General features: G+C 44.3%; 3 protein-coding genes across 3 annotated transcripts; 1 reads left to right on the top strand and 2 right to left on the bottom strand.

The window, feature by feature from the left end:
- Window positions 1-259: 259 nt before the first annotated feature.
- Window positions 260-6358, top strand: atp6ap1a (ATPase H+ transporting accessory protein 1a). Its single transcript, XM_026154959.1, has 11 exons — window positions 260-427; window positions 1098-1224; window positions 1567-1641; window positions 1731-1924; window positions 2344-2384; window positions 2517-2602; window positions 2695-2844; window positions 3204-3361; window positions 3542-3592; window positions 3821-4058; window positions 4855-6358. Exons 1-11 carry the CDS (start codon window positions 300-302, stop codon window positions 5062-5064), a joined length of 1458 nt encoding a protein of 485 aa, XP_026010744.1. The 5' UTR covers window positions 260-299; the 3' UTR covers window positions 5065-6358.
- Window positions 6359-7018: 660 nt separating this feature from the next.
- Window positions 7019-11134, bottom strand: LOC113013816 (L-rhamnose-binding lectin SML-like). Its single transcript, XM_026154998.1, has 12 exons — window positions 10924-11134; window positions 10360-10392; window positions 9500-9601; window positions 9226-9319; window positions 9050-9153; window positions 8934-8978; window positions 8710-8842; window positions 8370-8473; window positions 8170-8214; window positions 7943-8075; window positions 7750-7853; window positions 7019-7232 (listed from the first exon to the last, which is right to left on the bottom strand). The coding sequence occupies exons 1-12, from the start codon at window positions 10952-10954 to the stop codon at window positions 7207-7209; spliced, it is 954 nt and encodes a 317-aa protein (XP_026010783.1). The 5' UTR covers window positions 10955-11134; the 3' UTR covers window positions 7019-7206.
- A 2142-nt stretch (window positions 11135-13276) lies between these two features.
- LOC113013819 (type-2 ice-structuring protein-like) lies at window positions 13277-19028 on the bottom strand. The gene is made up of 10 exons (XM_026155000.1): window positions 18743-19028; window positions 18247-18279; window positions 16995-17090; window positions 16462-16555; window positions 16203-16297; window positions 16063-16107; window positions 14349-14434; window positions 14090-14224; window positions 13691-13799; window positions 13277-13518 (listed from the first exon to the last, which is right to left on the bottom strand). Exons 1-10 carry the CDS (start codon window positions 18774-18776, stop codon window positions 13424-13426), a joined length of 822 nt encoding a protein of 273 aa, XP_026010785.1. The 5' UTR covers window positions 18777-19028; the 3' UTR covers window positions 13277-13423.
- Window positions 19029-22907: the final 3879 nt, after the last annotated feature.

Here is a 22907-nt window from a genome sequence, read left to right as displayed (position 1 = left end):
ATCTGTTACAGTAAATAATACTTGTATTTGTATTTAAAAAAAAACATTTAATAACATTAAATGACATTGAAATAATAGTATCACGTGAACAATAAATCATGGTTATTTGCCATTACTACATTGTGTCTAATATTAGCAAAATAAAACAACACTTACAAATAATAGAATATTAAAACGTTGATACATTTGAAGTAAAAATAAAAATTCCTTTTTCACATCCGCCGCTGCGCCGTCTTGTCACGTGATCTGGTCAAGTGATCTCGTGAAATGTCACGAGCGTGCTGTCAGAGGCTGTAAAGATGGCGGCGGGGGCACTGCAGCGGCGGCGCATCACTGCGGCTGTGGCCGTTTTTCTCGCTTTATTGAACGTGTTGAAGCTGGCGAGCTGCGACGAGCAGGTGCCGCTCCTGCTGTGGACCAGCGGAAGGTGCGTAGCCGTGAAGTTTTACTGATTTTGGTCCCGTTTCCGCGGCTCCTTCTGCGACCTCAGCGGCTAACGGCTAGCCGTGAGACAAACAGCGGACAAAAACTATGTTCTCTGCTTCGTCACCACAGTACACGGCCCGGAAAACGTTTAATTTGAGCGGACTGGCTGAAACACGAGGTTAAGTCAGAGAACGTGACATGAGAATATCCTGCAGGCCCAATGAGTGACGGGTGCAGTCCACCTGACAGCTAGCAAACACTCCTGCATCTGTCTGTGCTGCCTGACACACAGAAGACAGAGCAGCATGTGTTATCAAAGGCTTTCATACTGTAAAAACGAATAAATTATGTATTTGACGGCCTTTGATGAGGGTCTTCGGATGTGAGAAGTTCACATTGTGAAGTGCTTGGGTTTTTCTCCTGTTTTAATAATATTCAATCATCTGTATCTGCAAGAAAATCAGGAATGTGCTGTTTGACGTGATGCAGGTTTATCTGCAGATAATTTGGTCCTCTCTCATTAAAGGCCGTATAGGTTCTTGCAGATGGTTGAAACGACAATAATAAAACCGCTTCACTGTGAATCCATCAAATTCTGTCTGGTAGAGGACTCTTCTTGTTATGTAGCAGCACTTCATGACTCCTCCACCTGTGCTTGGTGTCTCCTGCAGCATCTCCCTGCCAGCTCAGGCTCCTCCAACAGCCGGGCACATCGTTGGGCAGCAGCAGCTGGCCTCCTACCTGGAGAAAGCTCTGGACGTCGGACCACATAACATAGTCCTCTTCCTTCAGGACAAGGTAAACCCTCACGCTGTTGTTGAGTGTCCTTGATTTTTTTATTTTATTTTTAATTTCTTCTGAGGCACTAAAGCTAAACACAAGCACAAATGCTCCTCGTCTCGTTTGCTCTTATATGGCCCCGCCCCGTTCATGTGCATGATCATGTAGCCTTTTCGCATTTATCAGAACTCTTCAAGTTTTGGTATTTCTTTATTTAATTTGGTCAAGACTTTTAAAACTAATGGCAGACGGCCTCACAGGTCAGCAGTGTTTGAAGGTTAAAACCGTCTCTCACAGTTTCTCTTTGCTCTCTGTGGTCTAAAACATTTATGACTCATTGTTTTTCCTCTCGGTCTTCAGATGAGCATCGAGGACTTCACCATGTATGGAGGAGCCTTTGGAAACAAGCAGGATAATGTGTTTCCAAACCTGGAGGTATTATCACGATGAAACAAACCAAACAGAACGTTTCCGGTTTACTCTCAGGTGTGTGTCGGTCACTCATGGTTTTTCTTCTGTCACAGGGAGCTCTGATGTCATCATCCTCCTCTCTGGTTTTACCTGCTGTTTCCTGGCCTGCATCCAATGCAGTGATTGGCCAGCTGCAGGACCAATTGGACACCTCCCCTCTGTACTTGGACCCTGAGACGCTGAGCCAGCTGAGACTGAACGCCTCGTCGCCTGCTCTGCTCGTGTTCAGACTGCCCTACGGCATCGGGTCTGTTGACTGTTCAATAATTAACCGTTAATGGGATTTCCTGCTGTAAACATTTTATACTGCCAGTTACTTTGTGACAACTGATATGATCAGTCATCCTCTGTCTTGGACTGCAGCTGGTAGTTTTGCTCATTTTGAGCTCAGTGAACTGAGTTCACATAGAACAGCTGTGGTCATGTCCTCCACAGGCTTTGATCCTGTTATAATGGTTTCTAAACGGGCCTTGATGTCGCTGTTTGTACGTTTTCTAAAAATTGAAATTCAATTTCTCAAACGTCGCACGGTAAAGTTAAAGAGGTAATTTTCTAGAAGGGAAATAACCCACACACTTCATCTGGATGAGCTTTAAAAACACTGAAGCCTCTCCTCCAAAGACATTAAGACTCATCCATCCTTCCTGGCCTCGTTTGTCGTTTCAGAGCTGATCTCTTGTCAGCGAAAGAGATTCTCAGTGGAAACGGTGAGTCTGTTTAATCTGACCCAGTGACTGTGAAGCTCAGACTCTGAAGCATGCGATTCTCACAATCATCTGTGAGCTTTTTATTTGCCATCTTTTCCTGTGACTGTTTTCTCTGTGACGCGTGTTTTTCAGATGAAGTGATTGGTCAGGTGCTGAACATCATGAAGTCGCAGTCTGTTCCGTATACGGCTATCTACACCGCCCTGCGGCCCTCCAGGGTGAGTCCGAGTCTCATTCAGAAACATTTATACATGTTTGCAGCCATTTGTCATACCTGCCCCCCTCCCTCCATCTTTCTTTTTCTACACAGGAGGCAGCGTCTCTCTCTGTGGAGGCCGGTCTGGGTGGGGGGCGCTCGCTGCTGCAGGTCAGAGGGGGACACAAGGAGAGGGGTAGAGAACGGGAGAAGCAGCGGAGGACCCAGGAGAGGGCTGAAACGTACCCACCTGTCGAGTTCAAGGTGGAGTCACAGATACCTGAGCAGGACTTTGACTCTGCTTCCTTAAATCATTTCATATTTGTAATCGTGATTATTTATTCATTTGAACTCTTTTTCCTAAAGGCTGTTTTCTGTTTCACTGTAAATCCCACCAACAACAAACTGTTGCAGAGCAAAATCAGAACTTTCAAGTCATGAATGAAGTTAACGCGCTGACATTGACACGATGTTGGATTTGCAATAAAAATCCAGAATATTCTCAAACTAATTTGAAACTTGGGTCGGCAGCTCACAGGGTGGCGCTGACGTCAAAGATGTTGTGGCAGAAAATCCAGATGCCATTGTAAGGAGAACCTTTCTGTTCACTGGTTATTCTGCAGGAGGGGGAGAACAGCTGCATCCTGCTGTGGGCTAAAAGCCTGTCGGTGAGCATCCTGCGCAGCGGTCGCTGGGAGGAGCACGACCTCACCCCGTCCACCTTTGGAGAAGACGTCACCCCCAACCTCGACGGCTCAAGCTGCAACAAAACCAAAGCCAGGTGCTTTTTACCTGTGACATAATACAATATGTAAAAACAATCATTCATGCTGTGATGTGAATATCACTTAGCTCTGACGCCGCTCAAACTGGAGTCTGAAATTCAAATGTTTTAAAATGTTTTGTTTTTCATGAAATGCTGCTGCGGGTGTAAATTTAACGTGAGTTTTTTTTCTTTCAGTTTGGTTCTGAATTATAAGAACGTGCTGAACCACCGCAGCTTCAAACTGATGTAAGTGACCAGGATTTTGGTCCCCAAAAGTGTAGTAAACTTCCTGTTTCTGGTCCCCATAAAGATATGAATACACGCGCACACACACACACACACACACACACACACACACATATGCATTATTATATTATATCTATACTTTTACATTTATCAGTCCTGCTGCACTCTTGAAAACTTCCTGTTTTGCTGTTAAAGATATTTGATGCTCTGCTCGTTGGTGTTTTTCAGCTTTGCTCTGAGTCAGCGGAATTACAATGTGTCGGCACGGCGCTGGTTCACGCTGGACGCCGTGGAGCTGGAGTACGACGGTACCAAAGCCACGTTTAACGGCAGCAGGAACATTTACGCTCCCGCCGAGTACTCGTACCGCTGCGAGTCCGTCACCAGCTTCCAGTGGCCGCTGCTCATGCCGCGCACATCCAAAGACCCAGCCAATCAGTGGAGGGTCTCCTTTGAAGACTTCCAGGTAAGATTGTTTGGTCTTTGGTGATATAATAATAAAAATCCAACATAAGATGTCAGGTGTAAAATGGTTCCTCTGTTGGATGTCTGCATGTGCTGACAGCAATGAGCAGAGCGACTTTCAGACCATATTAATTATAATTGCAGAAGAATACTGGTTTGAACTGGATTATACTGGTTTTATAACAGCTGGAAGCTAAAATTACAAATGAAATAAAAATATTAGCACACACTTTATTTGTAATGGTGGCCGGCCTTCCTGCCGTCTGATGATGATGATGATGATGATGATGATGATAATAATAATAATAATAATACATTTTATTAATGAGCGCCTTTCAAGTCACCCAAGGACACTTTACAATAGGATAAAACACATAATACACACTCTGAGCTACAGAGGCTAATTTTTCACATCCCCGCTCGTCTTCATTGGTCCAAAGGCCGTAAAGCATGGCTCAGCCCCCCTCAGCTCATCAGTTGGGCTGAATTAGTGAAATGGATTCATTTTTGTAGGTGAAACTTCTCCCCGTGTTTCAGTTTATTCTGGACACGTGTCCTAGTATACTAGGATTCCTGTCTACGTCACGGCCCGGCTAAACCCGGCCCCTTGTAAATATTTATGATGCTTCCTCACACAACCCCAAAGAAGCGCATCTATTCATTCAATAAATAAATAGATTTAAAAAAAATATTTACTTATAAACATATGAGTATGTCAGTGAGATTTCTGGCCTGTTATGTGAGTCTGAAATGAAGCAAACGCCACATTTTGAACCCCTTCTCCTTCTCGCCGTCAGATTCAGGGCTTTAATGTGAGCGGTGGTGAATTCTCGTACGCCAGCGACTGCGCCGGCTTCTTCTCCCCAGGGATCTGGATGGGTCTGATCACCAGTCTGCTCATGGTCCTGGTGCTCACCTACGGCCTGCACATGATCATGCAGCTGCGCACGATGGACCGCTTTGATGATCCCAAAGGCCCGGCCATCTCTGTGCCACAGACAGAGTAACACACCTGCACCACACCTGTCCACCCTCCACTCTGTCCTCTCACTGCAATGCTTCCACTCCTCCCCCCTTCCATCTGTATTTGGGCATTATTCAGTGCGATCATAATAAGGTTTTATTCACTGGTACATAAATGTGTCCGTTTATATTTGAAATATGGGCTGAAGCTGGCCTCAGTTTGTCCTCATGTGTCAGCCTCTGTAGGCTGGATGCTTTTCCAGAGTCCTGCCTCCAAATTAACTCCTTAATGATCTTTGAGAAACACACACGGACTCATGTAGAACATGAACAAATCTTTGGGTGATCCTCCAAACTTTATCCTGGACTGTGTTCACTGTAAATCAGCTACAGTCTGTAATATGAAGGGATGATGTGACAGCAGGGTCTCAAACCTGAGACCTTCCATGACAGTGTGACCGTGACCTCAGCTAACATCAGCAGGAACTTCTCAGCCACACGTCTGTTTGGTGATGATCACAGGGCTGTACACTGGCTGTACTGCTCGAGGGTCCAAAGTTGTGTTGAGAATTATTTACATTTATTTATTTACTTACTTATTGAGCATTAATATGATCCTAAAATGGAAAACCTAAACCTTCCTGTACTTCATGTAATATGAGCTCGTATAATTGTTTTTTATTGTTTGCTGTTTCTCAGCTGAGTCTGAGGCTGCAGGGATAAAAACCTGCTAACATCTGCATACATCAGCAGCACAGCTCTCACTCTCTGTGCTCCCTCTGATGCACTCGTGGTCCTGTGCATGTAGTCTCGGCCCGGACTGAAACAGTTTAATTTGAACAGTTTGTGCAGCTTTTGTTCTGTGAGGACTCTGGAAAAATCCTTCAAAAACACCTGAGGCGTAAACTGAGCCCAGTCCTCAGGCTGGATTCATTTAACACAGGAAAGGGACGACTGTACATACAGGAACAAATGTACGTTATAGAAAAAGTTATTTGTTGGTGAAACTGATGTAATTAGTGTGTTTGTGTTTACATTATTTGACCAGTGAGGTGTAGATGTTGAATGAAGGGAGCCCGCTCTGTTTATGGATGCTAAAGGAATCATTTCCACTCTATTTATTAACTCCAACATTCTCCATCAATTTGATGAAAAAGCTGATAATGAAGCATTAAAGTTTCCAGTCCGAGTAGTTTTACTTGATTTTTGTGTTTATTACTGAAGTGCACTGAAACCTGTTCAATGTGGAATTCTGTCTGTTTTTTCCATGATGAGCATCGTCTATGTTTGGTCCTGTGCTGCTGTGACCTCCAATAAAACATCTGTGAAGATGGCGAAGCTCGAGTGTTTAATTTCAGTCTGTCTCAGAAGCGCTCGCAGGCCGTCTGAAGAGAACAGGGCTCACAGTTTAAAGACGCCTGTGCTGAGATGAGGGAGCATTAGTGCAGATCAGAAGAAGACTGCAAAACACAAATAGTTACGCTGAGCAAAGAAAGTCTTACTTTGCGAGTTCCCTTCACACAACTAAATAAACAACTAAGCGTATAAAACAAAGCGAACGTTCACAAGGCTACGGCGTAATCTAAATTCAAAGTGTAGTTATGCTGTCACCGTGTTTAGATATTCAGAATGTGCACATGTTACAGTGGTTTTGTATGGAGTTGTTTGATTTTGTGTATAAATGTTCAGAGTGGCACGTTTACAGGTCACGTTATTGAGGACCTCAGTAAGGCCACACACCATGCAGTGACTGACATTAAGGACTTTACTCAGTATGTTGAGCTTAAAGTTTTGTTTTTTCCTAACCAGATCACCATGGTAACACGTTAACTTTGGGGCGGGGTCTTTATTAGTTTGGGCTGAAATCATCTGCCGGAGTCGTGTTTGTCTGACTGCCTTCTGCAGTGACACTAACACATTCACATGTTCAGCACACAGCATCCTGTCCATGAATTATGGGATGGACACCTATAATGTTAAACACAACGCTGAGGCAGGGCTGGTCGATTAATTTTATTTTGTAATAAGAAGGAAAAATTATGAGACGTTTAATCAGTTTGACGTTCAATCATCTGTCGACAGCCTGACTGTCCTGCAGGCCACGTGTTGCATTGGATTTATCTACCTAATGACTACTGATTGGATAATCGTTCCATTTGAAGCACAAACATGGTGTTTTATTGATTTCATGGATTTTCTTCTTCAACCACATCTGCAAAGAAAACAAATTATTTTCACAAAGAGTTTCATATCAAGTCCTATGGGCTCAAATTGTCCTCATAAATATTTTGTACTTGTAAATCAGTTTTGTATGTGCGTTTAAAAAAAAATAAAAAATAAAATAAATAAATATATATATATATATATATATATATATATATATATATATATATATATATATTATTTATTTATTTGCGTGTGGACTTAGCCAAAAAAATATGTGTGAAACTCTTGACCCTATTTTTCTTCCTTCATCTGATTGGCCAATGTCATGTCAATCACAAATTTAACAATCCAATCAGAGGTTCTCTGATTGGACCTAAAACCTGATTTGCAAGTACAAAATATTTATGTCCACAATTTGAGCGCATAAAGTCCCATCTACTGAAAAATAGGCGAGCTTTGATGCGTAGCTTTGTAAGCGTGAGTACACATGATTTTAGGTTTTCTGGTGTCTGCAGAGATTTGAGCTGTTCAGGAGTCGTTCAAAGGGTCTTTGAGGCACTTACTCTCGCAGGTGTAGACCACCTCCAGGTACTTGTAGGTGCCTGGACACGGGTCTCCAAACACTGAGTTGCTCGCTTCGATAATGCAGCTCCTTTTCCCGTTACAGCTGTGAAAGCAGACGATGAGTGAGTCGGCCGAGGCTGGAAATACATCTGAGTGAAGATGTAAGGCTGAGCAAAGATCGAGCCTCTGTACCTGTCAGCTACTTTAGACGTGGGATTGATGCATCGGGCATTCTGGATCTCACATTCTGGACGCTGGTAAGAGCAGGTGGTCGTATCGCGGCGTCCGTAATTAGCCCAGTGGACGGCGATAATGTGTCCGTCATCTGAGGAAGTGTTCATGGAGTTAAACTATAACTGTGTTTGGGTTTCTATTGAACCAATCCACCAACGATACAAAAGTATGACATGTGTTCTCACCACAATGAAGGTTTGCCTGAGACCCTTCACATGCTACGGTGTGCACTGATGAGGAAGCAAATTAGAAACTAAAAATTCATCTACAGATTTCATCACTGTGATTCAAAAATCCACTCAAAACATGTTCGTAGGGACCAAAGCTCTGCAGCAAAGTGTCCCGAGGGCATGTTGGAGCTCTGTTACGACTCTGAGGTACTTACGCTCACAGTCGTAGGCCACCTCCAGGTACTTGTAGGTGCCTGGACACGGGTCTCCAAACACTGAGTTGCTCGCTTCAATAATGCAGCTGCTTTTCCCGTTACAGCTGTGAAAGCAGGTGAGTGAGTCAACAGAGGCTTTACATACTTTGTCAGGAAACATCTAAACCAGTGTGCACAGTTTGGGAAACCAGGGTTAACCTGTAACCTGGGAAGAGAAACATTTAGCACATCATCTGTGTGGTGCAGTGGGACGAGGTGACTGCTGATAGAAGCAGCAGGATGAACTGTGAAGTGTTCAGTCACATCTGCGTCGGGCTGAGGGAAGAACGAGCCTCGGTACCTGTCAGCGACTTTAGTGGTGGGATTGGGGCAATGGGCGTTTTGGATCTCGTGGGTTGGACGATGCTGAGAGCATGTGGTCGTATCGCGGCGCCCGTAGTCAGCCCAGTAGACGACTATAGCCTCTCCTTCATCTGAGGAAGAGTTCACCGTGTTAAATCAGCACCATGTTTGTACATCAATGAAACAAATCCACCTGAATCGCAGAGGAACTGCCCCACTCACCACACCGAAGGTTTGCGTTGGATCCTTCACACGCTGTGCTGTGGACTGAAAGAGAAACACCGCGTCACAAACTGTAACAACTCACGGGCAGAGTTTGGAAGTATCCAGATACAGACCTGCTGGGAAGCAGGCGAAGGTGGTGTCCAGGTATTTGCAGGCGCCGGGAACAGGAGTACCAAAGATCTGGATGTCTATGTCACACGTTTTCTTTCCGTCACAGCTGTGGGGAGAGATGGAGCTCACTGACGTGATCGTGTTATTGTTGCAAATGTTTGTTACCGACAGTGGTCACCTCTTCTTGATGGCCTTCAGTTTGTGGTGCTGAGAGCAGTGTTCTTCATCTCCACATGTGTGCTCGACTGACTCCACAACGATCACGCCGCTCTCTGTTTCACGCAGTATGACACAAAAGCAGAGATTAGAGAGGTTCAGAGCAGAGATGGATGGATTTTACAATCGCAGGTGTCGCCCCCAGCTGGACATGAAAAGAATTTAGTCTTAGGGTTCTTTAGTGTTGGCTTTTAAATCTATAGCCATCCTTTACATACAGTCTGTGTCTGCCTTACCACAGCACAGGTGCTGGACCAGGTGGCCGTCGCAGGTGATCACTCTGGTGCTGGATATGGCAGTCGCAGTGGACGGGACAAAACGTTTGGCTCGGGTTACACCTGGAGGGAAAAATAAAGAGTTAAAAAAGCAGAGTGGGTATGAGCTCACAGCTGATGGTGTGTGTGTGGGGGGTCAGCCGACGGCTTCTGTCTGCTGTTTTGACTCTACGATGAGACTCAAGGACAGCCTGGCTGTTTGCTGGGAGCAGAGACTAAACGTCTGACCTTATCTGAGGCTCTCTCTCCTTCACTGATTCATTTATCTTTATTTTGTGCTCTTCGTCTCCTCCTGCTGAACAGTTAGCGCCGCCATGGAGTCAGCTGACTGACGCAGTCACAGCACAAACCGACGGTCTGACGGCTTTTCTGTCTCTGAAAGCTGCAACAGTCACGTGACGAGGTGAGAGTGACGGCGTTGAATCGAGGCAGACACGAGTGTGATTTAGAGTGGGGGGTAGTGGGCAGGTATTCCCGCCGTGTTTGTGGTAAATGAAACTTTTCCACAGATAATTTAATGTTGATTGGATCTGTGTTAAAATTCAAATAGGAGCTTAAATCTTCTAAGAGTTTCTGTAAGTGTCTGACCTTTGACCTTTGATGCTGTCTAAGAGCGTGCACCTGCTCATGTGGACTGAAAAACACATTAATCTCACAGTTTATTCAAATCTGCCAGATTTATATCCCCACTACTTTCCAAATCCCACGATGAGCCAGGCCTGCAGCTCAGGGGCAGAGAAGTAAAGGTGAGGATCATTTTTAAAAATGTCCATTAATGAGAATAAACCAGGTAACAGAGAAGCACAAAAACAGACTTTTACCTGAACTCGCGAGTAAACATGTTGCTGCCAGCACTGAAAAACAAGAAGGAAACCTGAGTGTTAGACTGAGTTTGGTTCGTCTCCAAACTCACACATGAAATGATATCGAATGAAAAAAGGAGAAAACTGCAGTAAAAGGTCAGCGACCCCGATCATATTTCTATTCGCTGTCAGTGCAGCTCAGCATCTGCATACAAATGATTTTATCAACAACATGAGATGATGTCAGAGCTCCTTCCAATAAACATTTAGATTAAAGATGTTTGTCTCTTGTAAGAATGTTGGAAACATTTGAAGCTTTTTAATAAAGTTATTTCTATTCAATGACTTTGAATTATTTAACAGCAGAATTGTATTCCCATCCTGTCAGCTTAAAAGCCATCCTGCATAAACCATTTCTTACCCTCTGATTATTTTCAGGCAGCACATGAACCCTGATCGTCTGATCAATAAACACGTGTATCTACAGAGCTGTTTGATTATTTGCTCTATGAAAGTAGAATCTGCAGCAAAGCGAGCACACGTGCATTTCTGCATGAAGGATTATCAGTGTGTGCTACTCACACAGCGTGTTGCTGAGTCCGGAGCAGAGCATCGTGTTCGGAGGTCTGGTTGTCGGTGGCGAGCTGAGCCGATGGCGGGTCGGACGGAGACCTTGGTGTATTTACGCCGTTTAGCTGAGAACTTTTACCGACGTGCAAAACAAGCAGCCAATGGAAAAATGAGAATCCGATGCTTATCAGGTGCAGCAGAGCCAAGGAGAAAACTAAACTGCTATCAATAAGAAACGATTATAGAAGCCAATCGCAGCTCGCCCAGTGTCAGCCAGGATTGGCTCAAGGCCCCCCCACGACCCTGAACTGGATCGTGGCTCGAGAAGATGGAGCCACAACACAAAACAGCCTTTTCTTTCTCAGACTGAGATGTTGAATCGGTTAAAGAAGGAAATCCTTTTAAAAGCTGCATAAATGCACCTCGGACTGTGGGACACCCCCCAGCATTCAGATCATCACAGGTGGTTAAAAGGCCTTCGGTCAACAAGCTGTGATCATGACTTTAACCATGACTGTTGTACAGTTTCATTAACCATCAGCGTTTATTCAGAATTATCACGATGTGACAGAAAAGAGACGTCGTGACCGCTGGCAGCTCGTCCTTCACGCGGAGCTTTGGTCATCGTCTCTGAAACACTCGGTTCAGCCGCAGTCTTAACATACTGACACAAACACGAGCGCACGTTCACACGTTCACGTGCAGAAGTGAAGGACACGATAATCAAGCATAAACTAAAACAAGGTGGTTTTCACAGAATCACCCCGACGGGCCGAGTGAGGCCGTTCCACAGTCCAGGAGCTAAAAGTCCAACCGTGGTCGCCTCTGGATTTAAAATAAGAGTGTGGAGCAGGTGAAAGGCCCACGTCCAATCAGCAACAAGCGCTTAAATAAAGGCTCCGGCAGCGTTTGGATGGAGAACAGCAGCTGAGGTTATCTGTGAAACAGCTGCATGAACACTGTGACAGACGGATATCACATCCTGCTGTGAAAACACGTATCTGTGTGTTTGTGTGAAAGCTAGCAGCAAACCTCTGAATCATCATCAGGCTCCTCGGCTCTCTGCAGAGACAAGGAGCCGGAAATAGTGTTACAGAGTGACACGTTTGCAATTTCATTACATAAAAACAAAATGAATTCATCAGACAGCTGGAATAATGTGTCAGCAGCTCTGTTAAAAAGCGCAGAACTGAAAGAGATTCATAAGTTTCTCAAAGGAAGTCAATAAAACGAGGAAAGAGCCGAGCTGCTGTGTAACGGTGGAAGAAGTGCTGAGGAGGACGATCTACGTCAGGGGCGTCAAACATAAGGTCTGGGGGCCAAAATTAGACGGGCGACTACTCCACCCACTGGATGGCTTTGGGAAATGTGATGGATGGGATACATTTTGCACTTTTGTGTTTCCATAAGTTTATAAGTTTCCCCCGCGGCCCTTCATGCTGCACCAGAGTAATAAAATCACAATTACTGAGAGTTTTTCCTCTGTAAACTATAGAAATGTCTGTTTCTTACAGCGGCTCAAACAACATTTTCTGTGAACAGAAACTTTGTTTAATAATTACAGGACAGTCTGGACAGACAGCTCCCAGAACTTCCTCTGTAATCACACATTTATTTCTTACAGTCGTGCTGACAGACGTCTTTACTGCAGCAGCATTTCTTCATCATGTAGAAAAACTGAGACGCTGCTGAAACGTCTTTTTCTTATGTTAAGATATCTCAGGATTAAATGTAGAGTTAAACTTGTTTAACTGACACAAAGACGACTTTCACTGGTCGATCAAAGCTGTATGTGGCCCACCATGTAAGATGACTTTGACATCTCTGATCCAGAAGGAAGTAATGAAATACAAATACTTTGTCAGTGTACTTTTACTCCCCACATTTGTACACACATTTCTGCACTTTCTACTGCTTACATGTTCAAAACAGACTCGTTACTTTTGCTTTGACACGTCTGAGGGGAGTTATGTTCTCACAGTTCCCACAAGTGCAAACAGCAGTTAAAGTGCTGAAGTGGAACCTGCTGCGCTTTTTGAACTGGGGACGAACAGACACGAGAACATAGCATGACACAGCACAGAGGAGGCACAGAGACAGGAACTATGAATAACAATGATATCAAAGGCTATTAATAATTCAGACACACAAAAAACTGGCTCACTGCAAACGTTGCATCAATTCACTGCGATATTTGCTTTTCTTTAGATTTAAAGTTAAGTTGTCAGCATCAGAAGTACTGATGGTGTATTTATGTCACACAGGTTTTTCCATCACAGCTGCAGGGAGACAGAAAGCATTTTGAGGTTTATTAAAATGATCAGATGATGATTTGAAGCATGAATGACTCACTTTCAGGTCAACATTTCAGTTCCTTTAAATTTTATTGAATTTATTTTCCTGTTTATTGTGATATGAAATCATATTTATCAACAGAATCCAGCAGTGATGTCATCGAGGCTTGACATCCTGCTGGAAGTGACATCAGCAGTGAGGCTGTGACATCATCATGTCAGACGTGTGAGGACACGAAGGAGCAGTTTGTGTCTCTGACACAAACAAACCCTCTCTGTGAGTCACACCCTTTGTCGTTGACATAATCTCCTCCTGTAAAGAATCAAAATAAAGAAATAAAATCAGAGGTCTGTGCAGTAAATGTTTTCTTCTTCTCTAATGTAAAAAGAACAAACACAGTTCTTATAAAGACCTAAGATCACATGACTTCAGTCAATATAAAAACCAAACACATTTCATCAACAGGCCCACTTTCAGTTTGTACCTCCACGGTTTATCTCCATACAATCTTGATCTCCAGAGTTGTTTGGTTCTCCACTGGCCCAGTTTTTGAAGTCAAACTGGGAACCATCACTCCACTTCCACACAGTTTCCTGGAAGAATAAAGTTCAGTTTGTTCTGATGTACTTTGATGCATCTATGCTGAGAGTGCAGACATGAGACCTCTTACACCACTCGAACACAACGAAGGTTCATTTTGTTTGTGCAGGTAAAAAATGAAAAGAAAAGTCAAGTCAACAGCAACATCTGTCTCCAGGAACAAAGTCCTGATTAATCAGTCTGTCACATGTTGACCTTTGAATCAAACTGATGAATATGAAGAGAAACATATGAAATATCAGAAACAGCTGCAGCTCATCCTCTTTATCTGTGAAACACTTACAGTCTCTCTGTCGTTGCCTCCAACCCAAGCTGTCGGATACGACCCTGCTGCTGTGCGAGTGAGCTCTCTGATGAAGGTGTACTCAGCTGTGCTGTGGAATGAGGCCAGATTTCCACCGAGTGTCTGACAGGAACTCTGAGGAGGAAGATGAGGTGCACAGAAGATGAAAAGTGTGAGAATGCATTTAAAATCAGTCAAAGACAGAAAGTCTTTATGTCATCAGTGATGCAGCGACAGCTGCTGTTATTTCCTGATGTACCTCAGCATCAGTCCAGGTCTTCATGCTGCTGTTAAAGATGAAACAGCGACCTCCAAACCGAGTCCAATCAGCAGGGCAGGAAGGAGCTGCAGCATGAACGCAAAGTTAAAAGGTCAATAATCAAATTAAAAATTCCTCAAAAGAAAAAATAACTTCTGAAACTTCACCATGAACTTCAGCTTAGAAAAGATTTAATAAGAAACACACATTTATTTATGTGTTAATTTTGTAACTGACTCACTGCAGCAGTGAATCTTTAGTGTGACACTGAGTGTAATTAATGTTTAATAATAATTTACTTTAGTTAATGTTCTAATTTTACAGCAGATGCCTCCACAGCGGGACAGAGAGATTCACATGTTTGTGTGATTTTGCATGTTTCACTTTTAACTTCTACTGATCACATCTGGGTCTTTAAAGCTGCAGAGCGTGAATGTTGACCCCCATGATCCTCCGGTGGGTCCTGTTTAAGGTCGAGGTTTAAGTCTAACAGTGAGTGTGCTTTTACCATCAGGGCCTTTGACTGTGCAATGACCTGCCTGAGGAGAACAGGCTCCAACAATCACAAACCTCCTTTAAATTACTTAAAGCACATTTTAGAGAAAACAGGCTCCTAGCACAACCTGGGTCTCGAATGAAGTCGAGAGGAGACCGGGCACTTGCAACCGTGGCACCCAGACTCTGGAATAACCTCCCTGTTCATGTTCGTACTGCCGAGTCTATCACGTCTTAAAACTTATCTTTTTACATTGGCTTTTGGTTCTAACCAGTTGGCTGTTCTAGCTTGTTGTGTTGTTACCTATTGTTTGTTGTCCTGTTTTATTGTGTCTTTTAATTGTCTCCTGCTTTTACTGACTGTGAAACACTATTGTTGTTTGAATATGTGCTGTATAAATAAAATTTGATTTGATTTGAATAGTGCTTCAGCAACTACAGACACATTTAGAGATAAACAGTATCAGTGATGAATTCCAGTCTGGATTTAAACCGCGTCACAGCACCCAAACTGCCCTACTAGGAGTTTGCAACGACCTCCTTCTAATCGCTGACTCTGGGCGCTCTGCGGTCTTACTTCTATTAGATCTGACGTCACCTTTGACATGGTCGATCATGATATTCTTTTGGCAAGGTTAGAACATGTAGTTGGCCTTACAGGAAATGTTCTTTCATGGTTTAAATCATATCTTTCAGAGAAGTCCTTCTCTGTCACAGTGGGTAAACATTCCTCTTCTTCTGCCCCTGTTCGCTGTGGTGTGCCCCAGGGCTCGGTGCTGGGTCCTGTGTTGTTCTCTCTGTACATGCTGCCCCTGGGCTCCATTTTTGAAAAACATAATGTCTCTTTTCATTGCTGTGCTGATGATATTCAAATCTACCTCCACTTGACTGGGGATGTTTCATCTTCACTGCATCCTCTGTGGGGATGTCAAAGACTGGTTACTATGTGACTCTCTTACCTTAAATGAAAAGAAGACGGAATTATTGTTTTTGATAGAAATATGCTTCTGGGACAACTGACTGGCACACTGGGGCCTGTTGCTAACCGCCTCACTGATGCTGTTAGGAATCTTGGAGTTTTCATGGATACTTCCTTCAAACTGGATCAACAGGTGTCCACTGTGTTAAAAAGTCGCTTCCATCAACTGCGCCAAATTTCTAAAGCTAAACATATTTTTACTGCAGGAAACGTACAAAGAAAGAGAAGCTGTGTTCTCACCACACTGAAGGTTTGCCTGAGATCCTTCACATATTACACTTTGGCCTGAAACAGACACAGATCCCATAGAAACTGTAATCATTCATGTACAGATTGGGTTCATCAGTCATTTCTAATCACAGGTTTAACAGAGTCGTTACGTGGGAAGCAGTCGTAGGTGGTCTCCAGGTATTTGCAGACTCCAGGATCATAAGTAATGTTTGACTTTATGTCACACTCGGTTTTTCCATCACAGCTGCAGGGAGACAGAAACAGCTGGTTTTCAGCTCAAAGATATGAAACAAGTTACTTTCAGGTGATCATTTACTTCCTGTTAGTTTGAGTAAAGCTGTTCAACAGGTTTTAGTTTGTTTCTTCTTTTGAATCAAAGGCTCACTTCTACCATCCCACAGTGCTCACCTGTTCCTCACGTTGTTCACAGCGTCACCGTGAGAGCAGATTACTTCACCTCCACATCTGTACTCAGCTGACCTCACAATGATCATTCCACCCACTGTTATACAGACACAGTATGAGAGAAAAGGAACAACTCAACACAACATGCAATAATCCAGGTTTCAGGCTTCAGTTTCAGACTCAGATGCTGCAGATCCATAAATAATGAGGATTGTACCTCTGTACACCACCACAGTGGATATTACATTAACTCTGATCAAGGAGGAAACTTTAAGTCAGTGTTTTTGTTTCTAATCTACATCAAATGTTTCTGAACTTTTATACACAGTCCAACATCCTCAGAGCTTTTTTAAAGAATAAATGCACTGTTGGTTTGTTGATCAGGAAAATACAATTTAAACTGAAAATAAGCAGCTGTGCATAAAAAGGCTGTAAACTATAAACAGTTCATCCAATACTTGTTAAGTTTGTTGAATTTAGCCTGAGAGTCTGAATTTGATCTGCAGTGAATTCTTGGACACTATTTTCCATCTTACCACAGCTCAGGCGATGAACACTGAGGCCGTTAGAGGTGACCACTCTCCCTGTGGATATGGGGGTCACAGGAGGAGAAACTTGAGCTCTGATAAAGCCTGAAATAAAAAATAAATTGTACATTTCTGATAAATTAATGGGGAATGTGTTGATCATTTTCTTGCTGAAGGTGAAGCTACAGCTGGTCCCTCATCTTACTTTAGTTTTCCCTGATGGATGTGAAACACGGTTAGTGTCAGCGAAGCTTACAGTAACCTCTGTCTGCTGAAGCTGCTGGCTGATTTAGCTCCAGGGTGGACAACAAAGATCACAGTTTGTAAAGAGTGCAGAGACATAATATCTATCATGTTATTATCTATCTATATTCAACATTGCATCAATACATTTGTCAAAAAATGTCTCTCTGTGCAAAATGGGTTCAAAAACATAAACAGCTGTGGGATCCTGTTTGTCTGTGATTTGAACCGAGGGAACAAATCGTGGCAGGATCAGCCTGATGTTATTTGTATCCTGCTGTAACTTTACTGTATAAAGAGCAAACATCTCCAACATGTCAGGAGCAGTTAGTCATTACAACAAGTGTTTGAACTAAAGATCAAGAATGTGGGATCCTGTTTGTCCGTGATTTGAACAGCCCAGCGCTGCTCCCGACGCAGGGAAACCAGTTCTGCAGGGAGACCGACCTCAGCACCTGTGCAGGTGAAGCCAAAGGGCAGATTTGCTTCACCATATTTTCTCGTCTTTGGCTCAGAATGAAGTTGGTTTGGAAACTTATTCAGCGACGCTTCATCTCCTGCTTTGCGTTTGTGTGGCCGCCCCGTGCTAGCAGTGGTTTTGTCCCCCCCCCCCCCCTTTTCATACTGCGCCCCCCCTGCAATGGCTCTGCGCCCCCCTAGGGGGCGGACCCCACACTTTGAGAAGGTCTGCTTTAAATCAAAATTGATTTAAAGGATTGCAATCCAAAGCCTCTATCCCTGATTTCCTCACATGTCAACAAGGAGCCCCACAACATCCAGAACCCCCCCCCCCCCACCCGCCCAGCAGCCACCAGACAGGTTTCATTTCATTTTCACTGGGAACAGAAATAAGATTTTAAAAAGGTGTGTGTGAAGGATAGAGTTTAGATTTTAGATCACACAAATACAATATTTAGTAGTTACAGACAGAAGAAGAAGAGGTGAGCTCTAATAATGAGAAAGTTCACAGAAAGGCTCTTTGTGACCAAAATATAAGAAGCAGTAAAACAGCATTTACCTGAAGTGATGAGTGAACAGGTTGCTGCCAGCACTGAAAGAGACAGAAAGAAAACTCAGTGTCAGACTGTGTGTTTGATATCAAGTTGAATTCACCTCAAAACATGAAACAGAAATGAAAAGCAAACAGGAGAAAGCTGCTGCTTTCATTCACACCTGGATTCTTTGGAAACTCTTTCTAAACAGCAGATTTCAATGACACATTTATTCTCTTCATCTTTCCAACTTTTGTCAATAAACTTATTTGTGTTGACAGTTTGACTTCAACTCTTCAAAGTAAATGATCAGCCATGAATTGCTCTCAGGACTCTGTGAAGCCTAACTGTCCTGCTGAGGTGATGCAAACATGTATTTAGGATGTTAGATGAACTGATCCAATAAAGCAGAAAGAAAAGCATGTCACAGTACAGCACAGTGGAAAGCTAGAAAAGGATTAGACTGAACATGTGCAGCTGATTTCATGTATAAATAAAGGATGATCAGTGTGTTGTACTCACACAGTGTGCTGCTGAGTCCGGAGCAGAGCATCATGTTAGGAGATCTGGATTACAGTGAAGAGCTGATGGAGGATCAAACACAGAGCTGCTGGATTCACTCTGTTTCAGTAACACCTGTGATGTACATGCAAAGCACAGCCAATGGAAAAGCAGAGTATCCTCCTTCTCACGTGCAGGATGTTGGATGTTTGGAATGGAAAAAGTATGAGAAAAAGAAAAAACCAGGATGTGAATAAACAACATGTAAAACAGGGTGCAGCAGGAACACAGCAGGAATATATTTGTATGGAAAATTTTCATATTTACATGGAACATCTCCACATGTCTCTCTGGTCAGAGAACACAAACGAGACAGTGTTTGTGATGCTGAGTCAACAGTATTATATTGTAAGTGTTTAAAGAGAGGTTTCCATTGACTGTGACTGTGTGAAGAACTGTTGAAAGTTCCTGAACAACACAACATGCCATTGTATGGCAGCTGCACCATTGTACACTATCTCTACTTTTAATTTTACTTTTTGCTAAAGCATAGTTGGGACCAAACACTCTAGGAACAACAAGTAGGCCTGCAGAGTGAGAGCGAAGTGCTCTAATAGGGTGATATGGTACTACAAGGTCATTAAGATAAGATGGGGCCTGATTATTTAAGACCTTGTATGTGAGGAGCAGGATTTTACATTCAATTCTGGATTTAACAGGAAGCCAATTAAGGGAAGCCAATACAGGAGAAATACAGCATTTTGGATTAACTGAAGGCTTTTCAGTTAATCTGCTTCATGCATGGAGAGGGAGACATTGTCTAAGAGTTCTTCTGTCTCCTACTACCTGAACTGGGTCGAGGAACATCCTGGGACAGAGCTTATCCACCCGCTTCCTCTCAGCTGTAGATAAGCTGCTGTTCCAACAAACAACAACATAGAAGATGGCCGACAGCACCAGAGAGTCTAAAAAGGTCTTCAGGAGTTCCCCCTGCACTCCAAAAGATCTCAGTCTCCTCAGCAGGTAGAGTCTGTTCTGACTCCTGACTCAGTGTTGTCTTAAAGACATTCCTGCAATTTAATTGGCTACAAAGAGCTAGGTTGATCTGCACACCCAAGAAGTATGCGATGCCTTGTAACGATACCTTGAAGAAGCATTTAAAATATAAACAGAACTGGTCCCAGCGTGGAACCCTGAGGAACTCCATTATTAACCTGAGAATGTGAAGAAGGCAAATTGGAGTCTGTTAGACAGACATCACTGAAGTCACTGCGGTGCAGAAACTTTAATACCTACTGCATGCTCTGATCTCTGTAGTAAAAGTTCATGGTCATCAGTATTGGTATCAGTATTTTTTTCACTCTAATAGTTAAGATTTTATTTGTGAAGAAATTCATGAATTCGTTAATAGCTGAGATTAAAGGAATGTTTGGAGCTCTGTTTGTCATCCTGGCTACAGACTCAAGTTTGTTCTTATTTTCTTAAAAATCAGTGATGAATAGTAAAATGGGGTAACGACGTTACGTGGGTAACGACAGCGAGACCTGGAGGGGCGTGATTGGGAGGAACGGCCTCCCTGATCTGAACCCGAGCGGTGCTTTGTTATTGGACTTCTGTGCTAATCACAGTTTGGCCATAACGAACACCTTGTTCGAACATAAGAGTGTCCATAAGTGCACGTGGCACCAGGACGCTCTAGGCCGTAGGTCGATGATCGATTTTGTAATCGTATCACCAGACCTGCGATCATATGTTCTGGACACTCGGGTAAAGAGAGGGGCTGAGCTGTCAACTGATCACCACCTGGTGGTGAGTTGGATCAGGTGGCGGGGGAGGACGCTGGACAGACCTGGTGCACCTAAACGCGTAGTGAGGGTGTGCTGGGAACGTCTAGCAGAGGCCCCAGTCCGCAAGATCTTCAACGCACACCTCCGGCAGAGCTTCAACAGCATTCCGAGGGAGACTGGGGACATTGAGTCCGAATGGACCATGTTCAGCGTCTCCATTGCCGAAGCTGCTGCATTGAGCTGCGGCCGCAAGGTGGTTGGTGCCTGCCGTGGTGGTAATCCCCGAACCAAATGGTGGACACCAGAGGTGAAGGGAGCCACTAGGCTGAAGAAGGAGTCCTATCGGGCTTGGTTAGCCTGTGGGACTCCGGAGGCAGCTGACAGGTATCGACAGGCCAAGCGGAATGCGGCTCGGGCAGTGGCTGAAGCAAAAACTCGGGTGTGGGAGGAGTTCGGAGAGGCCATGGAAAAAGACTTTCGGACTGCCTCGAAGAGATTCTGGCAAACCGTCAGACGTCTCAGGAGGGGAAAGCGGTGCTCTACCTGCACTGTGTATAGTGCTGGCGGAGCGCTGCTGACGTCGACTGAGAAAATTGTCAGGCGGTGGAAGGAATACTTCGAGGACCTCCTTAATCCCACTGACACGTCTTCCGAGGAGGAAGCAGAGTCTGGGGATGAGGGGAATGACCCGCCAATTTCCGGGGGCGAGGTCACTGAGGCAGTTAAACAACTCCTTGGTGGCAGAGCCCCTGGTGTTGATGAGGTCCGCCCCGAGTTCCTGAAGGCTCTGGACGTTGTAGGGCTGTCCTGGTTGACACGCCTCTGCAATGTTGCGTGGAGATCAGGGGCAGTACCTGTGGACTGGCAGACCGGGGTGGTGGTCCCCATCTTTAAGAAGGGGGACCGGAGGGTGTGTTCCAACTACAGGGGGATCACACTCCTCAGCCTCCCTGGGAAAGTCTATGCCAGGGTGCTGGAAAGGAGAGTTCGTCCGTTAGTCGAACCTCGGATGCAGGAGGAACAATGCGGTTTTCGTCCTGGTCGCGGAACACTGGACCAGCTCTTTATCCTCTCGAGGATACTTGAGGGTGCATGGGAGTTTGCCCAACCAGTCTACATGTGTATTGTGGACTTGGAGAAGGCATTCGACCGTGTCCCTCGGGGTGTCCTGTGGGAGGTGTTGCGGGAATATGGGGTGTCTGGCCCATTGCTACGGGCCATTCGATCCCTATACAACTGTTGCAAGAGCTTGGTTCGCATTGCCGGCAATAAGTCGGACTCGTTCCCGGTGGGTGATGGGCTCCGCCAGGGCTGCCCTTTGTCTCCGGTTCTGTTCATAATTTTTATGGACAGGATTTCTAGGCGCAGCCAAGTGGCGGAGGGCTTTCACTTTGGTGGCCTCAGAATCTCATCTCTGATTTTTGCAGATGATGTGGTTCTGTTGGCTTCCTGCCATAAAAGACATCTACAGGAAGTGGTATCTGAAAAGGGCTGGGAAAATCATCAAAGACCCCAGTCACCCATCACATGGACTCTTCACCCTCCTGCCCTCTGGGAAGCGCTACAGGAGCCTCCGGACTAAGACCACCAGGTACCGGAACAGCTTCTTCCCCACAGCTGTCAGACTCCTGAACTCTGCCTCCTGACATCTGACCCACGTTAAACTCATGGTCTGAACATACACACACCCACAACCACCTACACACCTTTCTCACTCACTATGTGATAACAGACCTCTCTGCATTGAATCATATCTGTTATTAACCTCTGTCTCTCTTCCACAGCATGTCTTTATCCTGTCTTCCTTCTCTCACCCCAACCGGTCGCAGCAGATGGCCCCACCCCTCCCTGAGCCTGGCTCTGCCAGAGGTTTCTTCCTGTTAAAATGGAGTTTTTCCTTCCCACTGTCGCCAATGTGCTTGCTCATAGGGGGTCATATGATTCTTGGGATTTTCTCTTTTTACCATAGGATCTACTTTACAATATAAATTGCCTTGAGACGACTGCTGTTGTGATTTGGCGCTGTATAAATAAAATGTATTCAAACTCAACTGAATTGAAAGCTGAAGGCTCTGCTTCCCATTGTATGGAGCAATCACATGTAAACCAGCAGTCTGAGAGCGAAGTGCTCTATTTGTCATACGGCACTGTAAGGTCATTAGGATAAGATGGGGCCTGATTATTCAGGACCCACAAAGTCACTTGGAGGGATTATTTTTCCTGGTTAAATGATGATCTTCTAAATGAGTGCATTTCCTGTGCAGCTTTTTCCAAGACTCCTTTTTTTGTCATGCAATGTTTGAATAAATCCTGTGATCTACATGCAAACCTATTGCCAGTTGACGGTAATAGACAGGGTGCGGCAGGAGTACAGCTGGGAACACATTTGTATGGAAAAT

The sequence above is a fragment of the Astatotilapia calliptera genome, chromosome 20, assembly GCF_900246225.1.
Source record: "Astatotilapia calliptera chromosome 20, fAstCal1.2, whole genome shotgun sequence".
Classification (NCBI taxonomy): Eukaryota; Metazoa; Chordata; class Actinopteri; order Cichliformes; family Cichlidae; genus Astatotilapia; species Astatotilapia calliptera.
The sequence above is the reverse complement of the archived record's forward strand: the minus strand, read 5'-3'. Positions and strand labels throughout refer to the sequence as shown.